This window comes from Hydra vulgaris, chromosome 14 (assembly GCF_038396675.1).
Source record: "Hydra vulgaris chromosome 14, alternate assembly HydraT2T_AEP".
Taxonomy (NCBI): Eukaryota; Metazoa; Cnidaria; class Hydrozoa; order Anthoathecata; family Hydridae; genus Hydra; species Hydra vulgaris.
The window spans coordinates 38,595,001-38,622,066 of record NC_088933.1 but is presented as its reverse complement, the minus strand read 5'-3'; the positions used below and the strand labels follow the sequence as shown (position 1 = coordinate 38,622,066).

Sequence of the window (27,066 nt, the reverse complement as noted above, 5' to 3'; positions counted from 1 at the left end):
ATACGAAGTTTAGAAATATTAATGATCTCTACTTCTCAAAAGTAACTATAACGGGTGATGCGGAAGTTTTCGGACAAAATAAAAACGTCAATAACTTATTTATAAATAAATAAAAAAACTACTATTATATATTTTTTTAAATAAAGCGATTATCTTTTAATAAAAACATATTATTTTTTATATGAAAAAACACCACCATCTGCAATTGATCTCAATTTTGCTCTGACGCCTTTCTTATGCGACTGTAAAAAGTTTAAATCATACTCTTGTAGTTTTAGTTTAATGCGATCAATCAAAACTTGCTCTGTTGAAGCTTGCCAATCTCCCTCGTAAACCTTCTGTGCCAAATGTCCCCAAAACTTTTCAATTGGTCGTGCTTGAGGCACATTTGGGGGATTGGATTCTTTATCAACGTAATAGACATATTGGTCCATCCAATTTAGAGAATCTTTAGAATAATGAGAACTCGCTAAATCTGGCCAAAACAAATAGTTAAAGTCTCCATGATACTTGTGAATAAATGGAAGAAGTCGTTTTTCTAAACATTCATTAATATAGATTGATGAATTGATCGCTACAGCCTTGGAAGTGCGAAACAATGGCTAGGACATACCACGGTCAGATATGGCTATCCACAATAATAATTTTTTTGGAAATTTCTCTTTTCATATAAAACGAACACTTTCTGGGCATGTCTTTTTGTTGTTTGTGTAGTATCCAGAATTTCCAGGCATGTCGTCCCCTGCAAAACAAAAGTATTTTTCGTCATCGATGACTAGAAGCGATTTTGTGTTATAGAGTTGGTTAACTAGTTTCCTGCTTCTTTTCTTTGCCTTTATTTGTTGTTCTATAGTGTATTTTGGAGTCTTTTCACGTTTTCTATTTTTAATATTCATTTTTTTTAACTGACGACCAATTGTCGATTGATTTACACCGAATTTAATACCTATTTTTCTCTGACTGACCCATTTTCGTTTGTTGACAAGTCTCTTTAGTTCTGCTTTCTTTTCTCTAGTCCAGGATGTCGGACGACCAGGGTGATTTCTATCAGAAAACGATTGAACAGTTTCAAGTCTTTTTAGGTTATCAATAATTGTACTTGAGCAAATCCTTCCTTTTCAAAATGATTTACAATTTATTTATTTTTTATACTAGGTTTATTTACAAAAAACATTTTTAGTCGCTTTCGAAAAGATTCTCGTTCAGCTGCATTTAACCTCATTTTAAATAATTGTGTTTCAAATAGTAAAGCTTATATTTTATAGAACGTTTATGCCTACGCATAAAACCACAAAAACTAATTATTATGCTCAAATAATGAAATTAGGATTTGTCCGATAACTTCCGCATCATCCGTTAGAAGAAGCCTTTAATTTTTTCTTATAAAAAAGTGTTCTTATTGTTCACAAAAAAGTGTTCTTTTTGTTCACAAAAAAGTGTTCTTATTGTTCACAAAAAAGTGTTTTTATTGTTCACAAAAAAGTGTTCTTATTGTTCACAAAAAAGTGTTCTTATTGTTCACAAAAAAGTGTTCTTATTGTTCACACTTTCGATTTCGAACAATTTTAAACTCCTTATCTTCTTTTTTTTTTTTTTTTATTTCGCCGTTTAAAAAATGCTACAATACCAAAATGTATAAATAAATAATTACATGGGTGGGGCAAAAAGAAGTCAAAAATAGTATTATCACTAAGCCCGTAGTTTATATTGTATTTTTACATTATAAAGCAGTAGTTTTATAAGATAAATATTTTATTATACCGTTAAAAATTAATTGAAATATATTTTTATTTAGTTAACAAAAGCCAAAAAACAAAAAAGCAAAAAAAAGGTATGACACAATTTAATAAAAGACAATAAAAACCTCAAGGTTTACAAAAAACAAAACAAAACAAAATTATATATAAGAGCTGATTTGAAATAAAGTTATAAAAAGAATTATTCGTTGAAATAATTTTATTGATTGTTAATCAATATTTATTAATAGGCTTAAGAGTTATTTTTTACACTGTTTAAGTTAATAACAACAAGAACAGAAAAAAGCAAACTAGGTGGCTTGTTCACATTAGGAAATTAAAAAGATAAATAAAAAAATAAAAACCAGAAAAAAAAAAGAAAAAAAATTTTAGAAATAACTTAATTCATTATCAATAGTAAGAAGTTTTTGTTTAAGTTTAATTTTAATTTGTGAAAAGAAGAAGCAGTTTTGATGTTGCTATTAAATTTAGAATTCCATAATTTGGGTCCTCTATTTGCAATAGAGAATTTGGTGGCCGTGTAATAGGTTTTGGGTTAAATGTAGTTTTGATTTGAAAATCTAGTAGAGTAAACATGATTTATTTTGTTAAAAAAGGTATTAAATATTCGAGGTGTCATTGTATTATCAATTTTGTACATAGAAGTAAGTGTCTGATAAATATTTAGTTGATAAACATTGAGTATATTTAGGTTATTAAATAAATTTTTTGAGGGCGTTAAACTGTTTACGTTTGAAATAATTCGTACAGCATGTTTTTGTCTACTGAGTAGTTTTTTTATCTTGGTTGCGTTGGTGCTGCACCAAGCAATGTTCCCATAATTAAGGTAGCTGTGAATAAAAGAAAAGTATATGTTTCTTAAACAGTTTTGATCTAAAAACCTTTTAGCTTTATATAATAAGCCGATATTTTTTGATATTTTGTTTTCTATTATACATATGTGTTCACGCCATGAAAGATTTTCGTCAAGAAGTACTCCTAAGAACCCGCACGAAAGCTCTCTTTTTATAATAGAATTATCGATTCAAAGATAGGGAAGTTTTAATGGAATAATTTTTTTTTCGTGGGGTCAATTAAAAAGAGTGTATTTGGTTTTAATTATATTTAAGGATAGTTTATTTGACTTGAACTATTCAGTTAAATTTGTGAGTTCCTTATTGACTGTTTCAAATAAGAAGTCGATGTTTCTATTAGAATAAAACAAGTTTATGTCATCGGCGAATAAAATTGAAGGTAAAATATTAGAAAACCTATGTAAGTCGTTTATATAAACAAGAAATAGTAGTGGTCCAAGTATTGATCTTTGAGGAACACCGCATGTGACTGTCGTATATATTGATTATCCTTCGTTATACAAATTATTTTATTGAGTTTTATTATACGAATTTTATTAAGTCGGATATTCGAAATAAGTTAAATGTTCTTCAGCTACCGAATGAAACATCTTTCGGAGAAGGTAAAGTGTGCAAATTTATATGCACTACCTCCAAGTGGGCATATGTCATCTAGGGGACGTCCGCTGAACGTCTTTCAAACGCATACCCACTGGGCTATAGCAAAAGGCAGCATTTTTGAAGTTTTTTCAATTTAAAGGTAAAACTGTGCTTAGTGGTTGAATTATGCCCAGAAACATTATTTGGATATCCCTGATCATCATGTTTCTACTCGCGTTTTTTATTTAGTGTGAACGAGAAATTAAAGTTACATGAATTTAAGATAAATTAAATTTATCTTAGGATGTTCAATAACAACTAAAATGAATTCTTAATTGAGCAAAGACTAATAAAAACTTAACAAGCAATTTTTTATTTTTTTAATTCAAAATATTGTTAAAAATGTTGTTTATATTTCATAAATTAGTCTTATTATTTTATTTTATGTTAGAAACTTTTAAAAATCCGTTTTAAACAATACTTAGCAAAATTAAAATATCCACTCTCACCTCTGGTATGTGCAGAATTTTTTGGCTTTTAATATGTATTAAGGACTTCTAAAAGATAAATTATTAACAGAAATTGCACACACGAGGGGTGAAAATAGGGGTGAGAGTAAACACTATGGGTTGTATAACTTTTTAAAATGAAAATTTTATTATGAAGTCACGTTGTTCGTTGAACGTTGTTCAACTGTATACTTCTTATTTAATAACCGCAATGCTTATACTTACACTGCATAATGCTTATAATGTTTATACAGTTGTCAATAAAAAAAAATCATTTTAATATGAAAAAGGTCAAAAAACCATTTCAAATTTGAACACTCTGTATTTATTTGAACTATATTCCCAAATCGCATTCTTTGGGATGTGTCACACACCTCAACTCACACCCCTAAAATCAATCCCGACCAGCGAAATGACAAATTTGAAAAAATATTCAAAAACATTCCTAAATTTTTCATAACACTAACATCATCTGTCATCAAGTCATCATCCGTTATTGAGCGACTACCTGTTATCATCACCAAAGATTGTATGTTGCTCTATCTGGTAATAGGAATTCTGGGTTCTTATTCACATTACTTTCTAATAACATTTAGCTTATAACATTTAAATTGCGCTACTCAAAAATCTGTATTTTGGCTAGATTTTATGTGTTTTCAAATCGCTGTGCAGGAGTGGCAAAACTTTTGCTAAAAGCGCGTAAACTTTATTACATTGCAAAGGCTTGAGTAAAAGTTTTCAGCATTAAAACTTCTCTACAATTAAAATTTTTTACTTTAACATTGGAAAAAAAAAAGTAAAAATCAGGCAGAGTAATACGAAGAAAAAAATATTAAAAAATTATTTTCTTCGAAATTCCTTTTTTAAAAGTAGGAAATTAAAATAATTTTATAAGTAAAAATATTGAAAAATCATCAATGAAAAATAAGTCAGAAGTGATCAAGTAGAAGGCTAAAGTGATCATTAACATGGATGAGCTATAGAAAGAAAAAAAGGAATGAAAACATTTAAAACGAATTGCAAACCTAAATGTTGTTGCTCCCATGCCAAAGTTGACAAACTTTTTTTTGCAAAAAGATACTCTGATGCATTATTGCGCAAGGCGTTAGATGCTTTGGAGTACATTGGCGTTCGAAGCAAAAAAGTTAGCTCCGAACGTTGAAGTATTTTCTACCAAACCTATTGACTGGATACGTTAAAATAATAGCCTGATTAAGTTCATCACAAAAAATCAGCAAAATGAGACGTCAACACCACTGGTTTTTAAAGGTCTGAAACCCGTGACAATGGTGGAATTTAGCAACGCGCCTTAAAAGTGTTATTTTTTCAAAAATTAGTAAATGGAGAAAAGAAAGGACGCAGTTGGCAGGTATATTCTGTTAAGAGAAGTAGTGTATACTGCGAGCCTTCTTCTTTTTTCGAAAAACTAAGAGTTCTTTGGCAAACGAAGATTTTGCAAGGTAAAATTGCTCATAAGGCAATCAGTAAGCATGAGCAATCAACTGAACATAATAATGTCATCTCTATCTTTGTTAATCAAAGTGAGTGTATTTTCAGGATTTATTACAATTTCGTTAAACAGTTTTACAGTGAAAAAGACTATTGGAAAAATCCGTCTTCAAACCGGTTATTATTTATATTTTTTAAGTTCTTAGTATTTGTACATTTGAAATACGCGTTAAACGTTTAAACTTCAAAGTAACCTAAAAGAACTGAACAACAATAAAATGCTACAGCAGAGCTCGATAGTAGAAGGTAGCAGACTTCTCGGAAAACGGATCGGCTGGAAACAACCGTCATCATAGTCATATGGAGCACAATTTTGAAAAGGTTCAACAAACTGAAAAAATGCTTCAAGTTGTTGAAATCGACGTAACAGTGTTGAATAAACTGTATAGCTCCCTGTCTATTTTGGTTGAAGAGGTCAGATCAAGTTTTGACAAACTTGAAAAAAAAGCTATAATATTAGTGTACTCACAAGTATTCTGCTGATCAGAAACGTAAAAAAGCGTAAAAACGCCAACATGTTTGACGTTTATTGAGGCATAAAATATTACATGAATTAAAGAAAAATGATTGCTGAGGTTAAAAGGCGAAAGTAAGCTTTTTCTCTATTTATCTCTTGTTTTGGATTTCTTGTCCATCTTCCAGATATGGATTTTGTTGCAATCAAGTCGCACACCCTAGATCTTTTAAAGATGCTAAAATTTCGGTTTTGAATGTTTGCTGGGTGGCAAGTACAAAAAAGAATTAATCGATTATTTTACTTGTGACCAAGTACAAAAATGTTTTTTATAATATATTAAACAAAATATTAAACGGGAGCAAATTTTATTTCAAAAAAAAAAGTTTAAGTAAATCCAATGTTATTTCAAAAATTTAATTTTCAAAACAAAGTTTTAAATTTTAAAGTATAATGTAAAAAATGATTTATTGTATTTTTACCAGCAGCTAAAGGTGAAAAAAAAAATTCCTTTTAACAATTGAAAAGATGCAGATCTTATTTCCAAAATGATTAATAAAATAATACCTTACAATTTTACTAACTGCCTATATGAATGCTTTCATTAATTTAATTTAAAAAATTTCAACTTGATTTTTACGAGTTTTAACATTTAAACTAATTTAAATCAACACAATTAACTTTATAGACATAATATGTATACATAAGTATACATAATATGTATACTTGTTAACTTATATAATATGTTAACTTTATAGACAGCACACACACCCTAGATAACACTTTATAGATAGTACATAATATGTATGTACATATGAAAAATTATATTTGTTTCAATAAAAAAAATGTTATGAAAAGTTACAATTGTTTCAATAAAAAAATAATAATTATAATACAATCCTTGCTAAAGATAAGAGTCAGTATAAAATAAAGTAGAATTTTAAAAACGACAAATATTGCAAACGCAATTAAGGTAACGGTACCAGTAATTGAACATGTGCCAATAATTGACCATTTAGAAGAAAAATTGTTTAAATAAGCTCTAGTATGGAAGAACTATTTGAAAAACAGTAGGAAAATACTCTCCTACCATTTGGTTGTACATATTAATGCGGCAAACACTTGGCAGCTTTAGATGGCTTACAAAGATGGCTTACAGTCAATGTTAATATGCTATGCTCTTGTCTATTTTTTTGATTTTTCTTCCAAGGAGAAGCCGCTAATAAAGTTAATTTTAAAAGTTAAGCAACATATTTATGAGTGGTGCAGTAGTCATTTAGATGACCTCATCTTAAAGGAAAAAGATTTTGCTAACCTGCTAAAAGAAAAAAAAGATTAGTATGTTACTCATTCTGTGTTGGCCAACGGTTTCCGCAAGTGTGGACTCTATCCCTGGGATCCAACCGTGTCGAGGGTTCCAGGAAATAAGAATAAAATTAATGTGCAGAATGTTGTGCAAAATGAAGACATACATTCACGTTTAAAATATGTTCAGCAGGAACTGCAATTCTTGAATGAGAGTACAGGAAAAGAATATTTGAAATTGTTTTTGCAATCTATAATTAATTGGAAAAGGGGTCCTTCTGACAGATCACTTTTCTTGTTGTGGAAGAAAACTGAGTTAGAACTTAAAAGGCTTTTTCTCATATTTGAAAGCAATAAAGTTACTGCAATCGCTGGACAGTCAAACATAACATCTCCGTTTAAAAATAAAGATTCTGTCTCCCTGTTGTTGGCAAAAAAAGCCACAGAAGAAAAACCCAAAAGAAAGAATACCCGCTATAGTGTCTGGAAAACCAATTGTATTTCCAAAAGAAAATCGAAAAAAGTGAAATAGAAAGGCTGAAACAAGAAAGAGCAGCTGAAAGAGAAAGAACGAAGAGAGGAAAAAAAAAAGAAAAAAAAGTAAGCAAAAGTTTCAAAGTTTTTAAATAAAATTTATATTTAAAAATTAAAATATTGTCTTTGTTGTGTTCCCGACGTGGGTCATACCTTATACCAGAAATTAACGCTTACTCAATATTTCATTTTTAATAAAATATTGTATTTGTGTTGTATCGCTTCAAAACTAGAAGACAAAACTAGAAGATATAAGAAAAGTTTGACAAAATAAAAGCATTAAACAGCAAAATAGGTTTATCGCGGGATAAAAAATTTCTTATGCATGTAAGAGCAAAATATTTACCATAAGCTTTACTGTATAACTTTTTAGTGTGTTCCCCAAACTTTAGATCTTTATCAGTTGTTATACTAAGTAAATAACCTTATCGGAGGCAAAAACCCTTATATCAACTATTTTTTTGCAATAGATTTTTTATGTTTTTTAGGCCAACTAAAAAATATTGAAATTTATCTAGATTAGCAACCATAGAGTTTAACTAAAACCAATCAATGGTATTGGTTGCTTCTTTTAGCAAATAAAAAATAACCCTCTCAAAGCTATAATCACAAGCATTAATAGTGTTATAATCCACAAAATTACAAAGTTCCGTTAATGAATAAAAATTAATCATTTATAAATGTATTGCACAAAATGGGTCTAAGGATTGACTCTTGAGCCACTCCAGGTATATCAACCAAATTTGAAGCAGAAGACCTTACTCTTACCCTTTGTTTATGACTACAAATATAAGATAGCAAGACTTTCTTTAGAAAAACCTTAGGCTTCTAATTTTGCAACTAGTAATTCATGCAAGATAAAGTCGCTCGCTTTTGAGAGTTTCATTATAATTGACCCAAAAACACTTCTATTATTGATACATTCATACGATTAGTACTACAACTGCTTCGAAAACCACACAAAAGTTTATCGAATTTAGGCTTAATAAATATCAAAATTTGTTTCTATAAAATAATTTTTAAAAACTTTAGAGAGGGCTGGTAGAATACTAATTGGACGGTAGCTCAACTTATCTGTTGGAACATTTTTCTAAAAACACAGCATAGCCTCAGCAATTTTAAGAAATGATGGCAACTTAATATCAAGGATACTATTATTTATGCAACCTTTAAAACTGTCCCTAAAGTGAACAATGTAAGATTTTAACATAAAAACTACGCTTGTTTTGGAATAAAAAGGGCTTTAAAAAGGTATTAAATGGTTATGCAAAGATTGTAAAACCAGACAATAGAGATAATTATTACAAATTTGTTCATTATATTTTTACACTTCGAATCTAAAAAAATTGCTTCTCTATAAACCTACTCTTACATTTATATTAACTTCCCTTACATTTATACTTAAAGAGTTTAGAAGAGACTCTAGTAATAAATCACGTAGATAAGATTACTTTACAATATATTTCTTGAAGATACGACTCGTTATTTACAATAAACCCTTGGATCACGCCGAGTGAATACGCCAAGTAACACGTAGTAATATAAACGCAAGAGAGCGAGAAAGGAGTGCTTTCTATTATATATATAAAAACAAGAAACCAATTGGCTGCTGCGTTAGCAAACTAACTTATAGTTACTTAATAACTTAATGTTATACTAAAATAGCATGACTCCTTATTGTTCCATGATCTGGCCAAATAATCAGATCGGCAAACTCTAAAAGAAAAAATTAGTATTAATATTCTATAATTTAAATTAAATTTTCTGCAAAACTATTTCAGAGCATAGTCCAAATCGAAAAGCGATTTATTTAATATACCTAGTTTAATAAGCACAATTATGAGATAGTCCTGCAATAATATTCATGAGTGAATTTGTGTAATGTATGTTTTAATTCTGTCCAATAGCCACATAAATATAATTCGAGATATGTCTGAAAAAAATTCATTTGTTCTTCTGATGTTAGATTTTGCTATGAAACATTTTACAAAACTAAGTCTTGAATTTTTTTAATTTTTTTTTTAAGTTTATTTGATACATTTATTTTAACTATTTATTTAACTTGATTAGAATGTTTCCCTAAAAAAAATATTTTAATTTAACTCAATTGTATAATAGATATAAATAAAATGATAAATTTCAGTTAAACTTATTAGAAACTACCAATTACTATATAAAAACTTTTATTATTTCCATCATCAGAGGACATATAGTAAACTGGGGTAAGAGTAAATGGTTTAGCTTCAAACTCGAATATTTTTTTAAAGAAAAAATATTTTATCGCTTTTTTTTTTCTTCTTTTGTTTTATAGAGACATATTTATATTATATAAATTTATAAAAATTGAGAATAAACGCTTTAAAATTTTCTAAAAAAAAAACGATTTTTATGAATAAAAAAAACGTTTACTTTTCCCCCTATAATTGGGGTAAAGTAAACTGCTTCAATTTTAATAACAATTAAGGTATTAAGAAAATCAAGTTAAATTAATTAAAAATAAAATGAAACTAATTTTATTAGAAGTTGAGTTTACAAAAAAATAATTTTAATCAAATATACGAAAAAAACTGTTTATTAGTTAAATAAATTTAAGTTGTTTCATGGTCAGAAGTAGGTCCGCGGCATTTTTTTATTCTAAGAAACTCTTCACCAATTTTCTATTTTTGGGGTAAGCACAATCGACAAATCCTAGACTTGCACCTAAAAGCTTCACATTGGTACCACACGTTGATTTGGGTTGGCAATGCCTCTTCCCAAACTCTGCAACACTTTTTGCACCTCTTGATTCTTTGTCTTATCTCGGTTTTTTTGAATGTTGCACTTGCTGAGTTTTATCTGAAGCATCACTAAAGTCAATCCTGCGTTTCTTTAATTGCGTTGACTTTTTGGTCTCATCCTCTTGCTTTGGTTTCTCGAGCACTTCAGATGTAATTAAACACTGGTCTTTAATTCTCGGATTGTTGACTCTTTTGGGTTTTTTGTCTGTGTCAACATGGTGGCGCTGTAAAACATTTTCAAATTTCCTTTTCATGAAGTGTTGCAACAATTGATACGTTTGAGCAGGGTTCACTGGTGTTGTAGTTAAATTTTTAAGTTGGCAAATTGTTAGAGTTTGATGCTGACTGATGTTAGATGATGATATAGGCTGGGATGAGGATGATGAAGCAGGCTGAGATAGTACTTGAAAAAATTGAACAATTTGTAGTTTTAGTTGATCAACTTTGCTAGCTTCAAGTAGAAACAAACCAGTGTTTTGAAATCCCAAGGGTTATTTGTGTATGTGTAAATGCGTCACCGGAACTAAAAGGTTTTGCTTGTAGTTGAACGAAACCTACTTTTTTTAAGTTGCTGAAATTTTTAGCTGCATAAAATTATGTAAGTAACTTGCGCCAAACTCGTTTAACGTGACAATATATATACCTACGTCTAACGGTTGAAATATGTTGGATGAATGAGCTCATAAACATATTAGCCTGATCACTCTAAAAAAAATCTGTTATATACAACGAACTGCAACTGTCTATGTTGCATCAACGGATTTACCGTTATGTTAACGAATTATAATTTTAACGGATTGAAGTTCGTCGATATTAGTCCGGTGAAATTACGGATTTATTGCGTTCGGGCAACAAGCAATTCGTTAGAATAAAGGAATTATTACATTAGGCGGCTTTTGCTGTTTTGTTAATATAAATGATTTAATACGTCATCGTGTTGAATAATTTGTTATTCCTTTTATTAAAATTAGAAAGGAGTTAAGCCAGATAGAACTGAGATTTCATTACAAAATAGTCATTATTTTTAATATATAGATTATTTTATTATGATATTCAACATCTGAGATTTTTTAGAAAGCTTTAAAAACGCTCTAACTTTTAAATTATAAAAATAATTAAATGTTTATGACAATTTAATTCAATATAGAAACTTTCAAAGTCAAAAAAACATTATATCTAAAGTCAAAAAACGTTTATATAAAAAACACAGACATGTATACAATTGTTACTATACTAGGTTTCAATTTTTAATACTGTTGTAAATTCGTGTGTGTGCACATTTTAATTCCAGCAACCTGTTACCGAGTCTTTAAAGATAAACAAACCTTAAAAGACATTAAAGAAAGTATTGAATGTAAATGATATACCGTAATATAAAATGAAAATAAATTTTTACTAATAACCTTGTAAGAAACATTTGTTGCTAATTCTTTATTTCTAAATTGCTAATAAGAATGATGTTGTTTTATTAGTTCTATATTTCAAAATATTAAATAAAAATTAAATGCGTCACAAAAGATAAATGCGTCACAAAAGACTTTATCTACTAACTGAAATGTTCTAAAGTTTTTACACACATATCAATAGTTGTCAATAATAAAAAAAAAACTCTCTCACCTTTTTATTTAAATAATAATAAACACGTTAAAAGTATTAACATTAGAATTTTAATTTGATACCTTATCTCTGAACGCCGCATGTCTAGTAGCAAGTTCTATACAATGTCTAGTAGCAAGTTCTATACAATGTCTAGTAGCAAGTTCTATACAAATATAAGCAAGCAATATATATAAACTTAGTTGTAACTAACATAAAAAAATTGCAAGTAAAAAAAAAGTTTTAAATTTAATTTAATCAAATTATAAAAGCATATACAAACTTAAATATACAAATTATAACAATCCATATATAAACTTAGCTGTAACTAGCCTAAATAAAAACTGATCAAAAAAAAATGTAAACATTTATATTATAAAACAGTTGTAAACATTTTACAACTGATTTATTTTACAATTGATTAAACTTACAGTGTGATTTTGCATGCCACGTGTCTAAAACTGCAAATTATAAAAGCATATAAACTAGCTCTATGTAAACTTAGCTGTAACTAACCTAAATAAAGATACACATCAAATGAAATGTTAACGTTTTTAATTTTACAACTGATTTAAATTTATATTGTAAGTTTATTTAAATATAATTTGTGAGTCACTCAAGGTAATATTGCCCTTTGCAAATAATTCTGAAAAAAAATTCATAATTGAAATTCCCAAAGTTAATGAATGTAGTTTGTTCTACATCTTTGATAATGTTTCTGGATAATCAGTTTGGCTTTCAATTGTTAATTCTTCATCAGTGATATCTAATAAAAAAATTACAGAGTACTCTAATATAGTCATAATAACAATAATAAGAAAAAAATCAGGTAAGTGTTTTTACTAATTTATTAATGCTCTGTTTGCTAAGAACATTTAGCATTCTATTTTTAGAATACACTTACATAATATATATATATATATATATATATATATATATATATATATATATATATATATATATATATATATATATATATATATATATATATATATATATATATATTATATATATATATATATATATATAATTGGGCAAATAAAAAGAAGCTAGCTAGTGTTAGTTAAATTTGCAGCTTCAATTTCACCAAGAATTATTGTTGAATGCACCCAGCATTCATAGTTTTTTCAACTTTACGAAATTAATGAAAAGTCTACTACATTTATCAAAAGTGCATTTGGCTTCTGAACCTCTCGGAGTCAATCAATAAAAATCTTGAAAATGAGAAAAAATGATGATGAAAAATGTAATCTAAAGAGGAAGCACTTCATAAATTCTTGTAGAAACCCTTTTTAATTAAAAGTTCAGTTTTTTTTCAACGGATTTGAATATTTAATCCGTTGAAATAAGGAAATTTAGAAGAATCTGTAAATAGTTAATTTTACTTCGTTAATTTTGTGGTTTTTGGTTACGAATTACTTCGTTAATTTAACAGAATAAAGCAATCCGTTGTTTTTCTAACGGATTGTTTTTAGAGTGATGTCGTTGCTGCAAAGCCAAACTATCTTAAATCCATTTTTGGCAAAACTAAATTTTTTGGTTTAAAAGTCATCTCACAAAGTATGGAACCAAAATTGATTCAACTTTTGCAACTATGAGTAAAATTCAAATATCTTATGTCCTAAAAAAAATAATAAAGAGATAGTGAGACAAGAGACATTATAAGTACATTATTTAGCAAAAAAAAAATTTTTAACTTAAAATTTTTTAACTTTTCTAACTTTTAATACTTAATACACATAATAAATAATTGAAAACAAGTAGATTTAATCAAAATAATCAAATGCAGTGATTAAATTTAAAACTTTAAATGACTTTTTCTCAGAACAGGCAAAACAAACTTAAGATAATCTTGTTTTGCAATTTAATTTGTAAAATTTTGTCATATTTTATATAGTTTTAAGATTATCTTTAGTCAATTTGCATTGTTGCTTCTCATAAACTTAAATTTTTAGTTTTTTATTTGTTATATTATGAAAAATAATAACATTTTCTATAAGTATTTTAAAAACAATTTATTTTAATTAAAAAGATCAAACGCAGTGATTAATTAAAAACTTTAAATGCCTTTTTCTCAGAACAGCAAAAATGGACTTAGATAGTCTTGTTTTGTAGCGACGATATAATAAATAGTTTCTTTTCCATCCAATCTAATTTTGTTGTTGTAAATACAGAGTTTGGTGGTCCCCTACACACCAGTCTTTGTACAAACGAAATACTTATTTATAAACTACGAATGGTGGCAAAATGGTATCAGTAGCGTTGACACAATTTCCGACTGTGTCATTAATTTTTTAATTGTTACCAACCAATATTAAAGGGCATTTAGCACCAAGCGTGTAAATTATATGCTGTTCATCTTGATCGCCTGAAAATCTAATTTCGTCAAAGTCCCACAAACTGCACGAAGTGTTATTGTTGATATTTGCTTCAAGAAATTGCTTTTAAAGTGTATTAAAATAACTTGTTGTTTTTGGTCTCTCAGAGCTTTTTCTTATACCTTGGTACAAGAAGAAGCTCTAATAGACGAAATATTGCCTGCAACTCTGATGCTTAATTTATGTCTTCATCGTTTAGTGAAACCTTTATACTCTTCTCATCCTGGTATACAATTTGGTGGAAACAGATGACTTTGGTTTATAGATACCAAATAACCCCCAACTATTGCGATGACATATGCGAACGTTCTGCCGAATTCCCAATCGACTAAACTTATAAGCACTCAAGCAAGAACAAATTTTTTTTTCAAGAGATAATTTTCACATTTGCTTTCACATCTGTTTGAGCAACCAACTGCACACCAACTGGTTGACAAAATTTAATTAAACTTGAAAAATAAATAGTGAATTAATTTCTAAACAGAACGTACGTATATCTCAAAGCTTTTTGCTGCAAAAATATGTTCTTTCTGCCTACAAGTATGCGCGCATTTTTTTTTAAACATTTAGAGTCATCTATTGTTGGATTTCATAAGGCTTTACGTAGACAGTAGAGTTTAAAAATAAAGCAAACAGCCGTATATCAATATTGGTGAATTTTATTACATAACCCAAAAACGCAGATAGTTTTTCCTTGTCTGCAGTGGCGGATTAAGACTTTTCGGGGCCCGGGACTATTTAAAAGTAGGAGGCCCCGTTCCACTAACAACAACAAAAATGAGTAAAACAAAGATTTTCTTGAAAACGCTATCACTGATATTTATTTATATACAACTTTTATATTTATTTTATTGAATTAAGTTGAGTGATTTTTTTCTGCTTTTCTTCCCCGCAAACTCTGCAATCACATCGCTGAAATCCAAAGTTTCTAATAATTTTGACTCAATAGTTAATCTTGCTATATTACTTAAACGACTATGGACCATTGTTGATCGGTGCATGTTCTTAACTCTTTTAAGAGTAGAGAATGATCTCTCAGCCTCGCAATTTGTTATGGGAATAGTTAGAAACAAGCGATATGCTATATAAACATTTGGAAATACATCAATAATATCGGTTTCAACAATCCAATTTAAAACATTCAGAGGAATTAATGTGTTTTCAGTCTCAGATTTATATTTTTTATGCGAAAAAAAACCCGGAGGCAGCAACTTTAATAATGTTACAATTTGTTCTATTTCAAATATGAAACTATCTTCTAAATCATTTGACTACACTTCTACAATTTTTTTCGCGCTAACTTGTAATTCCATGGTACTAATAGTTAACAGCTTCGATAGAAATCCAAATAACTTATTTACGTGGTTGTAACCATCACTTCTTATAGTTAATTGTGTCACAAGTTTGTCAATAATGACAAAAAATGTGTTCACTCAAAACTTGTCGGATACGCTTAAAGAATTAACTTGGTTTTCTCCGTTGCTCAATTTTTTAATTACCTTTCTTTTGTTCTTATCAGAATAGTCTTTTTCAATAAACGAGCTAAGTTTTTTTGATTCATTCTCAAATCTCGAAAAGTCGTTTCGTAAGTTTTTTACAAAGTCAATTAGTGAAAGTAACATACTGCTTGCTGTATGCAAATCTAATTCAACTTTTTGAAGAAATTTGCTAACTGCATTAAACCTCTTAAGTATGTGATGCTAAAGTACAGCCATGAATGCAAACTCTAGCTTAGTGATCTTATTTAATAAACACAAAGCTTCATGACGAGTATCAGATTTTTCTTCTGTTTCCTCAGCTATATGACATAGCGCTGCATGAATCCCATCAAAATTTTCTACCAAACTTTTTGAAGCATCTGACCTACATGACCATCGTGTATCTGATAGGCGCTTGAGTGTAGCATGATTTCCTTTCAATAAATCCCATCTATGTGTTGAAGCTATAAAAAATTAAATACAAACTCTGGAGAACGCCAAAATAGTTGATAGAATTGATGCACTCACTGACACTGCACTGCCCTACTAAATTTAAAGAATGTCCAGCGCAGGGGATATAAAAAGCTAGTTCACTCCGCTCTTTTAAACGTGCCTGTAATCCAGAATATTTACCAGACATATTGCTTGCATTATCGTATGCCTGTCCCCGACAATTGGTTATATCAATATCATATCTTTCCAGTAGATCTAAAATGTCAGTAATCAAAGATTTACCGGCGTGGCTTTTAATTTGTAGAAAACAAAAAAATCGTTCATACACGTGGCCATTTAGATAATAACGAAATATCACAGAATATTGATCCACGTGAGAAATATCAGGAGTCGAATCTACGATAATTCCCCAGTATTTTGCTTTTTTTATTTCGGTAATAATGTGCGTGAAAACCTTTTGAGACATAATATCAATTAGCGCTTCACAAATAGTTTTAGACAAATAATTTACATTACCTTTGCCTTTATTTGCAAAAGTGTCAATGTGTTGCTTTAAAACTGGATCAAATTGAGTCAACAGTTCTAACGTGCCTAAGTAGTTTCCGTTATTTGACGATCCTATAACTTCATTATGGCCTCGAAATGCTAAACCTCTTCCGGCTAAAAAACGAATAACCGCAACTATTCTATTTAAAATTGCAGACCAATAATTAAATTCCCTTTTAATCTGGGTTACCATATATTCATCGACATGAGTATTTTGTTTTATGAATTCTATCTACTTAAAGGCAATTAAAACATTAACCATTTTCGGTCACACTTTTCGCCATCATTCATCACTTTTTGAAAATATTTAACCGAATAATATCTGTATTGGTTTTTGAACATCCGCTTCGAAGATTCAAAATTAGAGTCTTTATTTTAAAAAAAAGCATACCCCTTGTTTAAATACTTCATACGTTCATTTTCCTTTAACTGTAATGGCCATAAAGCAGGGTCTTCGCGTAGAATGGTATCTAGGAAAAAAAATCATGATAAATAAGCCTAATAAAAAAATAATAAGTGACAATTTATAGAATAAAAGTATTAACTGCCTAAAAAGTAAATTGTTTGTTTAGCAGATGTTAGAGGCGTCATTAAAGATAGTAAAAATTGGAGTACCTGAGTCAAGCTCATTGTTATGCATTGTAGATTCAACACTTTCAACTTCTTGAATTTCATTTGAAGGACCTTGGCAGGCTACCTCATTTTCCGTGTTATTGTTTTTATCTTTTCTTTCATTGTTTTTATTATTAACTACAGTTTGTGGAAATTGCATAATAGTTTGGTTTGATGAAAAAAAATTTGTCATTTTCGGAAGTTTAGCTACCATTTCCTCTCTCTCTTTCTTCATTCTTCTTTTACAAGCTCCACTTTCATATTTTCTTAGCATTTTAATTATAACTGTATAACCTGAAAAGTGTTAAACGGTTCTTTTTTTCTCTTTCACGAATTTAACGCTTCAGCTATTAAATGCATTCACACAAGAACTCTTTCGTGCGGAAGTACAAAAGAATTATAGAATTGCAATCGTTAATGCATTTTCAATAACAATATAATTATTCAAGTCATTAATAATTTTCATAAGGGAATTGTTTTTGTAGCAATTTGTACAAATGTTACATTCAATTATTGCTATAAAGCGCTGCTACCAATCTAGTAATTTTTTTTTTGTAGAAGTAGTTGCGCTCCATCGTTGTCAAAGACCGGAAAAAATATATAATGCAGCGTTTTTGTTGACAGTTATTTTATTTTTGTGCTTTTGTTTTCAGACAATTTAGTAAATTTAACTTTGGCTCTTTTAAGTTAATAAAAGATTTAATTTTCAGAGTTAATAAAAAATTATTTACTTTGAATCGGGGCCCCTAAAATTGTGGGGCCCGGGGCTATAGCCCCATAGCCCCCCCTCCTTCCCCTTGATCCGCCACTGCTTGTCTGGTATTCCCTACACTTTAAATTTTAGTAAAGTTTTTAATTTATATGTACAAAAGTGTTTTCTCAATAATTCAAGTAGTGGAAAATATTTATAAATATAATTATGAATATTTAGAAATCTAAAAATATTTTAAACAAATAACACAACATTTTTTTATAACTAATGACAAAACTTACTCGAGCTCAAAATAATATTTAATTTTATCGTAAGTCTACTCAAGCTTAAAATGCATAAAAAGTTTTGTAAACTTTAATTCACAGGCGACTTACGCTGAAAGAATGTTTACAATATAGCGTGGAATATTTGGTAACAGTTTTGAATTTTATATTTTTAAAGTAATTAAATTTGAACAAGTTTTTTGTTAGAGCAAAGATTTTCGAAATAAGCCGTTTTGTAAAATGGGATAGTTAACTCATACTTTTCTTTACTTTTCCGAAATTTTATTTATTAAGAAAGCATACCTAAATGGCCATTTAAAAAAAAAAATTTTAATGAAATTTTAAATGGACAATTGAAAAAACTAGCTTGTTTTTTCAATTTCTTATAATGGATCAGTTATCACATCTAATCAGTTTTTAAGATTTTAAAGTTCTCAATTCAGATTTTGTTTTATAACAATAGTTTTTAGGCTTGATTGAGTCGCAGTGAAGCAGATTAATTAGGTTTACTTTTTGATCTATTTTTGAATGCAAAAATAATTTTTAAACGCTATTTACAATTTATAAATGCGTTTCAAAATTCCATCTTACTTAAGCAGACATAATTACTAAAAAGAGACGTAATGTCTTTGTTCTACCAAAAAATTAGGTATTGGAAAAAGTAAAAAACGTTATTAAAACTCATCTGGTTTTTCATCTGGTAACAGTAACAAACTTTACTTTAATGACTGCTTTTATTTTGCTATGACTAAAAAGAGATTCAAAAATGTCTCTTTTCAAATGTGTGCTGAATGTGTGCTTGTGCATAAAGTATTATCGGATCTTTGAAATTATTTTAAGGGTCCCTTTTATAATCCACAAGTAAATTTTTACTGGTGGCTTATAAAGTTTTAAAAACGTTAAAAAAAAAATGTCAAAACAAAAAATCTTTGTCAAACAAAAAAAGTATTCTTCATTTTTTTAAAAGCTTTATTCCAGTGGGCACAGGACCTAAAAAAGGGGTCTTTTGAACGTTAAAAACTTTCAAAAGACGTTTGAAAGACCTCTTTCTTAAGTCCCATGCCCACTGGGATGCTGCGTTTTACTTATTTTCCTTTGTAAAACGTGTGTTTAAAAGAAATAATTTTAATGAATTTTTACATAATTCTTTAAAAATATTTATTTTAAATCTAAATTAGCTTATTTTGTAAAAAAAGAAAACTTTAAATTAATGTGCTTTTAAACAGTTGATAAACGGCGAAAATCTTCCGCGACTATTGGCGTCAGCCTCCTAAAAAAATTTGGCGGCAAAATCTTCTGACTTCCACCTCCAATAGCTTCCGCCTCCAAAATTTTCTGTAGTAGCCTAAGTTTTTTAGAAGCAAATGTTTCGTAAGCAATCGCCATATTGTAAAAGGATGCTATCGGCGGCCTTGTCCAGAAGAAATTTGGAGGCAAAATGGTTTGGAGGCCGCCTCTAGTGGCTTCTGCCTCCCAACTGGTTGCAGCCGCCAAATTGAAGGCGTAAGTTTTGCCTATCGCTGCCGAAAGTAATAAAAAGTATTTTCTTCTTTGTTTTTAAGTTAATGAGTAATTTAAATATTGATTAGGTGCAAATATTGAAAATTTAACATCAAAGTTGTGTTTTATGTGATTTATTACTAAACTCTAAACAATTAAAAAAAAATTATAACTTTTTCAGGTTGTTTTTCTAAAACTATCGAATAAGCTAGAAGTTTCATATTCAAAACAAATGTTAAAAGTTAAAGATTTTATTTTCCATGCCATTGGCAAAAAACGTTTATAACAAATAAATTGTCAGTTTGAAATATTTTATATACCGTAAGTATTTTAAAATAATTATTATATATTATATATGTTAATTATATATATTATATAATTAACAGTTCATTAACAGTATCATAATCATTATTATATACAATTATAAGTGTGTAAGATTTAAAAGTAATCTTAATCGATAAATAATAGTATAATGAGACTATATGCGATGTATATTATTATCCAATCTTTATCAATTAGTCATTTATCTATAATTTTAGAAGACGTCATTCGCAATAAGTAATAGGAGTGACTTTTTTTAAAAGTAGTCTTTTTCTGAGAATTTATTTAGTTTTATGTAGAGTAAGATACTAAACGGGAAAGTTACGTTGAAACGGCTTTTATATTAGCATTCTTTCAGTTCTGATAAATGTCTAATCTGATGAAGGTCTTAGCTGCTCAGTTCAAAATATAGTTAATAAGCAGGGATGCGGAGTCCCAAAGAGGACTCCGGATTTGAAAGTCACAAAAAGATTACTTTATCCTAGTTTTTGGTATCCAGGAGCTCTAAAAATATAAATAAGTTTATGGACTAATAATAGGAAAAAAATTAAGACTTTTAGATTAGAGGAACAATCGTTTTTTGAGTCCGGAGTCCTTAGGTATAATGGCGGCAAGTATTCTGGGACTCCAGGACTCCGGGCTTAAAAACAATAAGTTTCAAGTCATTAAATCTCATGAACTTTTTTCTTATAGCAGATCATAAGTCAACTTATGTTTAGAGCTTCTATACACTACAAACTTGGAAAAAGTAGAGATATAAAGCCGGAGTCCTTTTGGGACTCCGCATCCCTGTTAATAAGTTAATACTCTCATAAGCCAAATAAACGAAAGGATTTTATTAAACAGAAGTATTGAAAATATTTCTAAAATCTAATAAATAAAGAAATCTTAATAAACGGCAAAAAAAATCTTCATTTTTTCAAGTTGGAATATTAAAATTTTTGTTATTATATAAATTATTATTTCAAAAAATAAAACAATACTCAGTATTTTTAAACAGGGACAACGTTTTAAGATATGGGGCAACTTTTTATGAAAGTTTAAAAGAAACAAAATCATTTTTATTGATTTCACTGTTGTATTATCTTTTTGGCATGGAAGTAAAGTTTCCAATTTTTAACTTTTGTTTTGAATATCAAACTACTAATATATTTGATAGTTTTAGAAAAAAAAACGTTCCGAAAAAATTAGAACATTTGTAAATAGTCAGTTATATATGAAAACACACCGGTTTTACACCAACATTCGCCTTTAAAATTCATTAATTATGTCTCAAAATGAATTATAAGTAAAAATAAAAGTTAAAAATAAGATCAGGAATACTTGCAACTTTCATATTTTGCACATTATAGTTATATAGTTATATACTCATATATATATATATATATATATATATATATATATATATATATATATATATATATATATATATATATATATATATATATATATATATATATATATATACATATATATATATATATATATATACATATATATATATATATATATATATATATATATATATATATATATATATATATATATATATATATGTATATATATATATATATATATATATATATATATATATATATGTATATATATATATATATATATATATATATATAAATTAGTAAAAAACACTTATCTAACTTTTATCTTCTACTTTAAGTTTCACCATTGCTAAAAAAATTCAATTTATATAAAAAAATATTTTTCAGGAAATTATAATTATTATAAATTTTTAATTACTATAAATTTTTTTTTTGTTAACGGGAAGTTTTTATTTGAGATTTAGTAACTCTTCCTGATGATCCAGCAATGGTGAAACTTAAAGTAGAAGATAAAAGTTAGATAAGTGTTTTTTACTAATTTATTATTGCTCTGTTCTTTAAGAACATTGAGCACTCTATTTGTAAAATACACTAACATAATTTACATATATATATATATATATATATATATATATATATATATATATATATATATATATATATATATATATATATATATATATATATATATATATATATATATATATATATATATATATATATATATATAGATATATATATATAGATATATATAGATATATATATATATATACATACATATATATATATATATATATATACATGCGATCATTAGCTAGATAAGCTAGCTAAAAAATTTTATTATACTTCTTGTAAGAAGTATAATAGAAATTTTCTTGTAATTGAGTTTCTAGTTTAAATTATAATTATTGTACATATATAATAATGATAATAATAATAATGTTTTAAAAAGATGTGATGTAAATTGCTAGCAGTATAGAGTGCTAAAAATTTTATGTTATGTTTTTAAATAACTTAAATAATTATGTTTTTATGACTATTTTAAAGTTATGTTTTAGCACATAGCTACGATATGTAGCTATTACCATGTAGTTTAAAAATCACTCAATAAAAATCACTAAATAAAAATTTAAAAATCACTAAAAAAAAATTCAGCTCCAGCCACCTGTCACTTATATATTATATATATATATAAATATATATATATATATATATATATATATATATATATATATATATATATATATATATATATATATATATATATATATATATATATAACTTATATGATTATGATATGAAATTATGACATTAGTCTTATCGTTTTTAATTAATCATCAGATAATAAAAACATTTTTCTCCACAGTGGCCCTAAAATAATTCTTAATTTATTTCAGCTTACTGAAAGACAACCTCATATAGACAATGATGTTGCAATTTAAACTTCTTTCACATAGTAAGTTGAAGGTGTTTACTCCAAATTGTTTTTATTTTGCTCTTATAAAAGTAAATTAGACCAGGTTTGTTGTGAAATCATTTTGTTCTTTTTTTTTATTAAAGAAAAAAACCAAGAAGGTTTTAAATCAAAGTTTTCTCTCAGCCATTTTAGCTGAGAGAAAATTCATGTTTCATAAAATACTTCAAGAAGACCTAATTAAATGCTAATCTAAGCTCTATTATAATAGAATTTAACGAGGAAGTCATTAATATCAATTTATCATAAAAGTGGCAAGATTCAGAGTTTTGGACTTATTGATATTACCAAACGGCTGATACACTCAGATATAATTTAACGCTACAAATAGTTGTTCATTATAGAAAACAATTAAAAATTGTTTCTCATTTTTATATGAACTCTTTAACTATATTTTTACATATATCTTTTTGCCCACTTAAATAATGTTCAAATTTATATAAAAAACTTTATTTATATCAAAAACTTTATAGATTTATATCCAAAACTCGCACAAAAAAACTAGTTCAAGTTTATATGAGCAAAAATTTTTGGCAAGCGCAATAAGAAACCACCTTTATATTTACGGAGCAGAAAGAGGATATGATAAAATTCCAAACATTCTTTTAAAAAATGTAAATTATTTAAACGAATTAAATTTAAAAAAACGATATTATTACACTAAGGTTATTAAAGAATTTTCAAAGTTTTTAAATTAATCTCTCTTTCTAATCTAATCTTTTGAGGCTATTGATTAACGTATAACAGTTACTCGCTTTTTTTCTCTCGTGCCATTTCTGCTGAACTTTTGAATGAACTTTTTTTACTAAGATATATTTGTAGCGATTTACTAGAAAAATCAAGCAATCGTTTTATCATAGATTTAAAAACATTTAAATCATTTAAATAAACTCTTCATATGATTAAAATATTAAAAAAATTTAAAATAAGCTATTCTAATTTTCGCGATTTATTAAACTGACCCGTATTAGGGTTTTCACACGGTAACCGATTAAAATATTTTTGAAGGGAAGCTGTTATCGTTTTTGAAAGAAGAAAAAAATCACATAAAACCTGGGTTAACATAAACGGTGTTTTATAGAAAAACGAAATATGGCAAGTTTTAATTTAATTTTTAAGTTGTTGTTTTTTTACTTTTAAGAACCAGCAAGTTATTGTATTCTCTTGTTCAAATTTCCAAAATTCTATTAATTTTATTTGCTGTAATCATGACCTTTCAGAGTTATAATAAAAAGATGCAAATTTTGACAATTCTATTAATTTTATTCAGTGTAATCATACCAGTGTTACTATCACTGAGATAATTCATTTCAGTGTTAGTAATTATCAACTTGTTAATAATAATAAATTTAGATATTATTGTTAGTGTTAAATCTATATAATATATAATTAACTTTGAAAACAAAACATTTTATATTTTTGTTTGTTTTAAAGCAAAATACTATGACATAAAACCAAAAGTGGCAATATAAAAACTAGCGTTATAGTATGCCACTTACTTGATACAAATTTTCTTTTAAAAATGTCTGTATTTAAAAAATATCATTAAGAAATTGAACAATTCATTAAAAATGAGATCAATGCTAAAACTTACATATATATAAATAAGTATATATTATTAAAAGTTCTAACATTTTTACACATAGCCAAGATTGATTGTACTATTATTAAGTTGCTGTCTTTATGACAAAAATTTGTTATTAGATTTTTGTAAAAAAAAATTTTGGTCAAATTTAAGTTCTAATTAAGATTTTATAACTGACATAAGGCAATTTTTTTATTATAATTGTTTTTATAAAACTTTTTACACTTTTTTTATGAACACTGTTAATGCGATAGTGATATAGCGGTAGAGCACTCACTTTTTAAAGAGGTTCAAGTTTAATCTTTACTACGTCCTTGGTAGTGTTGCCCTCAAATTGTTTCTCTGCATAGTGGTATTGTTCATTAAGTTTTGTGTTTTGAAATTAAAGGGTCAAGAGATGGTTTTTTAAAAAAAAATTCAGTTAACTGCTCTGTGCGCAGTCAAGAAGAGTCACATGTCAAATTAACTTTTTTTAGAAAAAATATTTGAATACATTTCATAGACATCAGCTTGTGCCTACTGAGTGTTGTAGCCTCCACAGCCTTGTTGAGGTGGATACGGAATAATATATCCTAATTTTTCTATTAGTTCCATAATACTTTAACTCCAAGTTTAATAATAAAAATTAAAAAAGAAGATTGGTAAAAGTTAAAAAATTAAAATAAAATCTAGTTTTTAGATGATTATACTACTCAAAGCAAAAATCTTAGCTGGTGTTTGTGCACTTCAATGTGTTTATAGCTACTCAGTCTATGCATGTCTCAGTATCACTTATACTTATAATAATTCAGTCAATAAAATTAAAATGAAAGACAAAAAGTTATAAGAAATAAAACAGAGTAAAATAATTAAAAAAATAATTGAAAATAAAAACATATACTTTCTAGTTGATAAAGTTGCATTTGTGTTACTTTTTTTTGTAGTTTTAAGAACTATTAAATTTACTTTAATCCAGTTAAATTAAAGGTTAACTAAGTGTTATATATATATATATATATATATATATATATATATATATATATATATATATATATATATATATATATATGATATATATATATATATATATATATATATATATATATTTATATATATATATATATGTATGTATATATATATATATATATATATATATTTATATATATATATATATATAAAAGACAAAAATTCTCAATTACTGGTGTTTTTTAAACCACTAGTTTGTTGAATTTTAATGAGTTGTAATATGCGCAATAGGAGGTGTCATAACACTTGTTTTTATACTTTGTATACAAATGTATAATTGTAAATGTATATGTGTATATATATATATATATATATAGATTTAGGTTGGTACTTTTTTTTTTCGAATGAATCAAATGATTTTAGTTTTGTATATAATTGTAAACATGTATGGTTTTTAATATATTTTCTTTCTCTTTTTTTTTCATTCTTTCTGTTTTATTTTTAATGAGTGTTAGAAATCAATGAATCAAATCTGAAACATTGAAAATAAAGTATTCAAACAAATTAAATTTTAACTAATCTTTTTAAAACTCGTAAGAATGAAAAAATTGGCAAAACAAATGAGAATATTTATAATACTTATATTTACTTTTTAAGCTTTTTTAAAATTAATCTTTTGATTATTATTATCGTTGTTAGTATTTTAATGTATTTTGATTAGAAAAATAACTTATATCATATTTAAACCCTTTTATTTTATTTTTTTAATTTTTTTAGTAATCAAATTATTTTGTGTTAAAAACATTTAAAAATCAATGATTTGTTAATAAATGGTAATAAATTATGAAAACAAAATAATATTGAGTTATAAAATATGATGAAAGTATGTGGTTGAAGTAAATCAATAATTTGGGAGATTTTTTCAGAAGATTTTTTACAAATTGTTCTTAGAAAATGGTGACAACTTTTTGCTTGGTTTGATTTTATTAATTTTATATTACAACAAATATGTATATTACAATATTATGTTTTATATTACAACAGTATGTGTGTGGTAATAGAAAAACAATAATTTCAATATTATGTTTATTTTTAATTATTTTTAAGTTATAGAAACTAGTGATATTATTTAAATGGCATCTTACTTTATCTTGATGAATTTTACTTTAGTATTATGACCAATTATTATTATTATTAATTAATGTATTATTATGAACATTTATTTTTTTCACCAATTATTTCAATACTAAAAATAAAGAGAGATTTAATTATTTGAAATTTTTATTATTTTTTAATTTTAGTTAAAATAATTAATGCTATTATGATTCTCATTATTATAGCTATTATTGTTACTATTGCTATTATTATTATTATTCACATTTTTGTTATTAATTTAGATTCGCTTGAAAGAAATACGTATTGCTCAAATGTTATGCAATCACCAAGTATTAGAAAAATGGTGTCACAAGAAAGTTTTTATAAATTCAAACATCAAAATCAAGAGAAGTTTAACTCAAATATTTTTATGAGAAATTCAGTTGAATATCATGGTATAATATTAATTGTGCAATTCATTTTCTGAGCAAAA

The 27,066-nt window shown here is 26.9% G+C and overlaps 2 protein-coding genes across 10 annotated transcripts in view; one reads left to right on the top strand and one right to left on the bottom strand.

The window, feature by feature from the left end:
* Nucleotides 1-27,066, top strand: part of LOC100202406 (forkhead box protein P1-B) — a 74,341-nt gene that overhangs the window by 30,960 nt on the left and 16,315 nt on the right. For 3 of the 9 annotated variants that reach the window (XM_065817654.1, XM_065817650.1, XM_065817647.1), the window contains one exon: nucleotides 26,876-27,028. In XM_065817654.1, the coding sequence (XP_065673726.1) occupies nucleotides 26,911-27,028 (118 nt within the window). In that variant the 5' untranslated portion in view covers nucleotides 26,876-26,910. Of the gene's footprint in view, nucleotides 1-22,865; nucleotides 22,931-23,919; nucleotides 24,044-26,253; nucleotides 26,454-26,875; nucleotides 27,029-27,066 lie in introns of those variants that run through there. The other 6 variants (XM_065817649.1, XM_065817646.1, XM_065817648.1 and 3 more) reach the window with 5 other exon arrangements.
* Nucleotides 15,033-17,742, bottom strand: LOC136090765 (uncharacterized). Its single transcript, XM_065817662.1, has 2 exons — nucleotides 17,345-17,742; nucleotides 15,033-17,199 (listed from the first exon to the last, which is right to left on the bottom strand). Exons 1-2 carry the CDS (start codon nucleotides 17,613-17,615, stop codon nucleotides 17,105-17,107), a joined length of 366 nt encoding a protein of 121 aa, XP_065673734.1. The 5' UTR covers nucleotides 17,616-17,742; the 3' UTR covers nucleotides 15,033-17,104.